Source organism: Alosa sapidissima, chromosome 24 (genome assembly GCF_018492685.1).
Source record: "Alosa sapidissima isolate fAloSap1 chromosome 24, fAloSap1.pri, whole genome shotgun sequence".
In the NCBI taxonomy this organism is placed as follows: domain Eukaryota; kingdom Metazoa; phylum Chordata; class Actinopteri; order Clupeiformes; family Clupeidae; genus Alosa; species Alosa sapidissima.
The window spans coordinates 16,909,495-16,917,278 of record NC_055980.1 but is presented as its reverse complement, the minus strand read 5'-3'; the positions used below and the strand labels follow the sequence as shown (position 1 = coordinate 16,917,278).

General features: G+C 46.6%; 1 protein-coding gene across 1 annotated transcript in view; it reads right to left on the bottom strand.

Moving 5' to 3' along the window:
* LOC121700729 (protocadherin-15-like) overlaps nt 1-6,960 on the bottom strand; it is a 19,698-nt gene extending 12,738 nt beyond the window's left edge. Inside the window, exons 1-2 of the mRNA XM_042083931.1 lie at nt 6,890-6,960; nt 5,774-5,854 (exon numbers count right to left, since the gene is read on the bottom strand). Coding sequence (XP_041939865.1) covers nt 5,774-5,854; nt 6,890-6,960 — 152 coding nt within the window. The remainder of the gene's footprint in view (nt 1-5,773; nt 5,855-6,889) is intronic.
* Between the last annotated feature and the right edge of the window lie 824 nt (nt 6,961-7,784).

The window sequence follows — 7,784 nt, the reverse complement described above, 5'->3', positions numbered from 1 at the left end:
AACTCCAAATTGCTCCAGGGAGACTGGCCCCTGCAATTGGCAATCGGTCGCTTTGGATAAAAGCATCAGCTAAATGCTTAAGTCAGTCAGCTAAATGCATAAGTAAGTACTGCATTGCTATTGCATAAAGATCACTCCAAGAAGCCCTTTCCCTTCAGTGTGAGACGAATGTCTCATCCTACCCTTTATGACTAGAATTGATTAGATGAGCTGTTCAGGCAACACTGAGCTGTGGGTATATATTGTAGAACACAGAGTGGTAAGACGTAGAGCACCAAGCTAATACCCTGAGATGCTCAAGTCCTGATTTCACCCTCATTGAGAAGGCCAGCACCATTTTGTCTAAACACTCTTCACACACAACACAACCCAGAGAGTCGACGGGAACTGCTGGCAGAAGACCCAGGGCAAGGCTGCCAAATGGCAATTCGTTGTGCTCTTTTTTTTTTCACGTTTGGCACCAATGTCGAACATCAATAAGAGGGGGTTGCGGGGATGATTTCATTAGGAGAAATTACGAAAAAAGTCAGTCACTTAATTTAGAGTCTCTGGTTACCCCCTTTTTGTATCGACTAAAGGCTTGCACAGGCCTGTAATTAAAATGATGGGAGAACTGATGGCTGTCAATAATTGGCCTCGGAGTACAAGGCGGAGAGTAAAGCCTCATTATTGCTCAGTGTGAAAAATTGATACAAATACGGACAAATCCATTCTCTGCCATTACTTCGTCCACTCTTTTGGCCGTTCACTTAAATCTTACAAATATGGACAAAACTGAAAAACGTAAGAAACAAATGTTTCCATTTATGCATGAAAAGGGAGCAGGAACTAGGCAACAGCAACAATTTGATGCCCTGAATGCCAGCGATATTGCAGAAATGTGAGATAACTCTCTCAACGTCTACGTTTTCAAGGCAGAGGCACGGATTCTGTGGTAAACAACATTACAAAAGCCACTGACAAGGTAGGAAGGGGGAGTGTTAGGGAGAGTTCCAAGGACCACAAGTGTCACCACCCTCCCCCCCCCCCCCCAATTTTCTATGACATTGGGTGACATATTGAGTGATGGGTGATGCATTGGTTATGAATGATCACTTCTTTAGCATATATGGGTGTGTGTGTTCCTGTGTGTGTGTGTGTGTGTGTGTTCCTGTGTGTGTGTGTGTGTGTGTGTGTGTGTGTGTGTGTGTGTGTGTGTGTGTGTGTGTGTGTGTGTGTGTGTGTGCCTCATGACGGGCTTGTTGATGGAATATCAAGGTTTGCTGGGGAGGAGAATGAGGAAACATGGTTTTGTTGTGGCTGAGCAGGGAGGTGGGGAGGTGGCACAATAGCATAGTGGCGAGGATAAAAAAAAAGAAATCAAGGGCATGCACAGAAAAAAAGAAAAATCCAATTCTGAGTTGACGCAAGAAAGGTCAAAAAGTCCTATTCGCTGGATGCTACACACCTCAGGAGAAAGAAATCACGACACTTCACTTCACTGAGAAGACAGATGAGTCACACATGCATTGATATGTTGATATTGTTTCTTATCACCACATGGTGCCGCCACCACAACCAATCACAGCCATAGTGATATCTGCTACTAAACGCCACTCTCACTTGTGCCAGATTGATTAAGTACTCAATATAAGATCATTCATAATCAGCATAGTGAGTCCTTTATACTGTTACATAGACAATACTGCACCTACAATTTGGATTAGTGTGTGTGCGTGTGTGTGTGTGTGTGTGTGTGTGTGTGTGTGTATGTGTGTGTGTATGTGTGTGTGTGTGTGCGTGTGTGTGTGCATGTATGTGTGTGTGTGTGTGTGTTGAAATGTCACTCTCATGTGTGCTGGAATGAGTATCAGGGCGGTGGACTCACTTCAGCTTTTGGCTCTGCAAGATGAGGTGGTGAAAAATGGTAAGGCTGGGATGGGTCTTTCTTTTGCTCAATTAGTGGTAATCTGCCCTGCTAGCAAGCACACACACACACACTAAATGCCCCCTCAAATGCCCCGATCTCAAGGCTGGCACAAGTTGATGAACAGACCCCTGCGTGCGCACACATACACACATATACACACACACACACACACACACAGTGTGTCTCCTGTACAACTCGTGCCGCGTGCCGTGAGCATTGGGCGTCTAATGAGGTCCGTTGAGCCCTGAGCTCGGCGCCATCATCCGCTTCCTCGGTTTCAGGACCACGGCCAGCTCCACATCCTGCTCCACGGCAACATTAATCCCAGGCTCAGGGAGCAAGAGAGAGAAAGAGAGGAGGGATGGAAAGAGGGAGAGAGATAGATGGAGCGAGAGAGAGAGAGAGAGAGAGAGAGAGAGAGAGATGGAGAGAGAGAAAGAGATGGAAAAGGAGGCCTAGGACTGTCTCATCATCAGGGTGCTCGTAACGGGGAGAGTAATCCTAAACGATCAGACTCCTGCAGTAACCTTCCAGTAACTCTAAACTTAAGACATGTCATGCAAACAACAGCAACAGCAACAAGAACAACAATAAAAAGAAAAAAAAAAAAAACTAAGCACGATGGCTGACAATTGACACTATTCCTTTGCAACCTTGAGACTTGCGTCATGAATAGACCATGGCCGAGACAGGACCTTATTCCTTTCCTTCACAACACAAAACAAACTGCATGTGAGTGGCTCAGGAGAAGACTTTGTGTTCTCAATCTTGCTGAAGAGACTACCATGCAAAAAATATAACTAAATAAAATATGACTGAATAAACAAGCCTGTGAACAAAGGACCTCCTTCCTGGAAACAGTTCAGAGATATTTCAGAGGGAAATGTGGCGGTTTGGAAGGATGGTGAAAGGAAACAAGCCTACAGCTCAACAAAAATGTATTTTGCATAAAGTACACCACATTTGAAAGAGCAGCATCCCAGACTAACAAAACAACTTGGGTATCATCACACTCAACCTCTGTGTGAGTAGCATTGTCAAAAATATCTTTTTTTTTTTTTTTGCTGAGATAATTTCAGACACTGGGCCAAGCAAATGCCGGGACAAACACCACCATACCTGTGAACTAAATAATCAACTAAACATGTGCCAGCAGGAGAAAACAGGAGAAAGCCAACAACGACAATAACAACAACAACAACAACAAATATAAAGACGAATCCTCGGGAGGTGGAGCTCGGCACGGCTTGAAATCCTCCTCTTTTAATGAACCAAACCAGGAAGCAGGCCAAAGCTTTTCTCTCTAGCAGATTGTGCCTTCCCGGCACCATCTACGCCTACAAAACAATATTATACCCCCACGGAGCGGAGTGTATCTTCATACTGTATAATATATATTTCAGGCACACTGTCATTGCCGCCGCCGCTGCTGCTGTTAAACCCTATGGTAGGGTGTTTGTGTCGAGCTAGAGGAGACAAGTAAGTACATGCTGGGCTTGGGCCAGTAGAGAGCAGATACAGTTACCTACAGGGAGGCGGTGCAAGCGGATTTCTCCAGGAAACGAGGATGTGGTATGAACGATGCTGCTGTAGCACAGCTGTCAGACGCCGACTCGGGAGAGGGGGGGGGGGGGGTAAGGTCGAAAGCCAGCTGGCACTGGTGTGACTTTTGATGAAATGTCAGAGCTGCCCTTTCAGGTGGCCTGCTTAATTACGGCAAAAGCGCGGTGCTAATTCACCGCGACCAAAAACCTAATGAGGCCTCGGGTTCCGTCCGCGACACATTAACATGGTAATCCTGTGATTCCGGAGAGAGTGGAGATATCTTGGCAAAAGGAAATTAATTTTGAAATTGTATTTGCATTTGATGTCCGGTGTGTGTGTGTCTGTGTGTGTGTACGTGGTTGTGCGTGTGTGTCTGTGTCTGTGTGTTTGCAAACGCACATGTGTGCTTATTCCTCCTGTGTTCAATGTCACAGTAGGTACTGTGGTCCACACACACACATAGAGGGCCACTGATATTTTTCTCTAAGAACCTTCACACAGACTGTTTGCTTCTTCCTCTACGCTTTTCCCCCCACCCCCCACCGCCACCCCCACCCCTAGACAGCGCTAAAAGCCTTTTGGATGCTTTAAAGGTTTTGCTTGCGGATTAGGAGCTGACCTTTTCAAACTGTTTGGGATCACTACCGCTGGCAACCAGGTACCACACTGAGTGTGTCCTCCGCAAACAAGAGAGAAAGGTCAACCAGTGTGCTCCTGAACTCGAGAGGTAGGGAAGGGGAGGTGGGCGCTCTCTAATGGACACACACACACACACACACACACCGGCACGCAACCCCGCCCCCCACAAGCGCGCACACACACACACACACACACACACAGGCATACATAAGCAAACACACACACATGTACCCCTCCACAAGCCCACACACTCACAGGCACACACACACACACAAACACACGCACCTCCCCACAAGCACACACATTCACAGACGCCCACACACACAGGCATACATAAGCAAACACACACACACACACACACACACACACACACACACACACCCAAGCAGACGGCAATACGAAAGCAGCATCGCATACACACACACAACAAAAACACACACACATTTCTCCCTCTGCAGGAATGCATTAATGATAGTGTGTCATGCATTATGTATGCATCGGAGAGGGATATGGAGGTGCGGTTGCGACTCGGAGAGCGGATCTAACAAACATGGATTCAATTTTCCTGGGCATTAGGGGCCGTGATAAAGTGATTTCAACACCCCTTTTTCAGAGTGAGTGGATTGGGTAATCGGCTTCCTCCTTCTCTCTCTCCCAGATGTGAGCAAGACACTGATAGGCATGCCTGCCCGGACAGGGGACAAAACCAGAAGACGCATGTGTAGCAGATCAGATAATAAGCCTTACCAGCAGCCAACTAGCAAAGTAGCAAGGTTTTTTATTTACAATAAACAGTTACTGTAAATGCATTATTTTTTTCCAGCAGGTTTATAAACAAAGGCATCATTTCACTAGAAATTGGTCCTGTAAGCCAGTGCTTACAGAAGTAGTTGAATCAACCACTGAATTATGATGCAGGACTAAACAAGACTTCACTCAGGTGTGTCGCAATATGATAACAGCATAATAAGGTACAGTAGGGGGAACGAGCTCTGCAACAATGACATGCCAGAGAGACACTCCAGCAGAACACATGAAAGGAGATCACAAAACAGTCCTTCCACCTTGCGACTGAGGATCTTGTCTGCTCCCCCTTGCTGTCACTTTCTCTCTCTCTCTCTCTGATGTTTTTTTTCTTCATTTTTCTTTTTCTCTTGCTCTCCAATCAATCTCAGGGGGGGTGCTTAAAACCAGATTAGCAAGATATGAGCGCTACATTATTTAAGGAGCCATAAATATTTCACGGAGAAACCGCGCCGCGAGGCAACAAAGCAGGCAAGGCAGCCCCCGATAAGCAAGCGGGACTTGATTGAGACGTCAGGAGACGACAAGGGAAAGCCACGTAAGGGTGACTAGAAGCTGGGGAAGCGATTGGGGGGGGGTGGTGGGGGGATGGGGGATTGGGTCTGACGCGATCTCATCAGACCTCGGCCCGGGAGCTTAATCGTTTATCTAGGGTGGGGATGGGGGGGTGAGTGAGAGAGAGCGAGAGAGAGAGAAAAGAGAGAGAAATAGAATGAGAGAGAGAGAGAGAGAGAGAGATGAAATCACCATTGCTCTCATCTGGAGTCAGTGCATCGAGCCCCACAAATGGTCGAAGGGTTTGTCAGCAAAAATAACAGATAGTGGCCTGGATACGGCGCAGGTCTGGGCCATATCTGGCACAGCTCCGCTCCACACCCGAGAGCTGCTATCTGGAGCTGCGTCTGCGGGCCCCCACGGGGGTACGGCTCCATGGCTGATTGGTTGACGGAGTCCAGACTAATTAGGGGACGTTGAGATGCGCGTACCTCCACAATCCCCCGCTGACCTCTGCGCTACTGAGCACCATCGTTTCCTGCCAGGAAAACCGCTTCTCATCAAGATCACGGGAGGCACTACAAGTAAGTGAGTAACCTCAGATCTTTTGGCATGCAGGGCAGACAACATCCCATCAACAATAAGTGTTTTTTTTTTTGTTTTTTTTTTACTTCATATGGCCTGACATCATTCATTGGCAGCAGTAACCTTGAAAGCACTTATTATATTCCGGAGGAAGTGATTTCTTTTCAGAAGACGTGTTTTTTATAACATCGCTGTTAATATTTTAGGGCCTTTGTGAGTCACTGGGCTTCTGGAGCTCCGTATTTAACAGACTTCATCAAACTCCTGTGCGTGCCGCCATTTGAGCGCTCCAGCCAGCGATTCATTTGGGTAAAAATAAGCAATGAGATATCAGGTGCCCACATATTTCCCGTCCAGCAGATCTGCCCAGCTGTTCCAAACACAGCACTTATTTATTAAAAAAAAAAAAAAAAAAAAAAAAAAAAAACTTCTCTAGTCCAAGTTCTGAGCCGGGGAATGGTTGGCAGAATTGTGAAATTAAACAGCTTGTGCACTAAACAGCTTGAGCACAAACCAAATACAGCATACTGTGAAGAATCACGTTTCTGTTAAATTAGACATTAGAGGTGGTGTGCTCACTTTTATAAATCCAACACTCTGGGGATGGTAACAACAGCACAGGGTAATGTCATGGAGACCATGCTGGATGACAATCTTGGACTCATTTCTAAGTTCTTAAAGTGGATCATTCACTCTATGGTATGTGAAACCAGTGTAGCCTATCTACTTCTAGAGAATGCTTGAACCTTTATCTAATCATGAAACACACACACGTGTCTCTCAACATGATTCAAACAACACATTTCCCTGTCAAGTGTTACGTTTTGTCCACCTGTTTCGTAAACAACGGCCTGTTGACCTTTCACATCTGCCTGACACTTTCATATCTCCCCTCAGTCGAGCTTTCATCACCGAGGCGGTGGTGCTCGACTGTTACTCTCTTCTGCTGAGGTGTGGTGGTGCAGACGAGGAAGGGGAGCCATGTTTGTTGAAGTCTTTAATAAACAATGATATGCAAATAGACTATTTGTTTTGTTTTCCTGACCGCGTGCTGTGGACCCAGCAACTGCTGGGGGCGACAAATATTAATCCAGCAGGTGGCTCTACATAAGTGACTCCCCCTCCCCAACACACACACACACACACACACACACACACACACACACACACACACACACACACACACCACACACACAGGGGAGGGTGTCCCAGTTCCCTAATTACAACGCACAGTGTGTGTGCGTGAGAGAGACAATGAATGAATGTGTGTTTGTGTGTGTGTGTATGTGTGTGTATGTGAGTATAAGATTGAGAAAGGTGAAAGAAAGTGTGTGTGAAAGTGAGATGCTGAGAGAGAGAGACAGAAAGAGAGTTGTGTATGTACGGTATGTGTGTGTGTGTGTGTGTGTGTGTGTGTGTGTGTGTGTGTGTGTGTGTGTGTGTGAGTGTGTGTGTCTGTGTGTGTGTGTGTGTGTGTGTGTGTGTGTGTGTGTGTGTGTGTATGTGTGTGTGTGTGTGTGGGTGTGTGTGTGTGTGTGTGAGTGTGTGTGTTTGAGAGAGAGAGAGAGAGAGAGAGAGACTGTGTGTGTGTGTGTGTGTGTGTGTGTGTGTGTGTGTATGAGTACCTCCATGCGAGGCAACAGGAGAGTGTGTGAACCCCTCCTGTAGGGAGGCTAATTAAGCCTGGATACTGGGGAGGCCCTAAAGCGTGACGGATGGCATTTACATCACGTGTCCAGCTCACGCTACACAAACCTAAAGAGTGACACTCCAGGGACAGTATAACTCAAGGGCCTCGGGGACACGA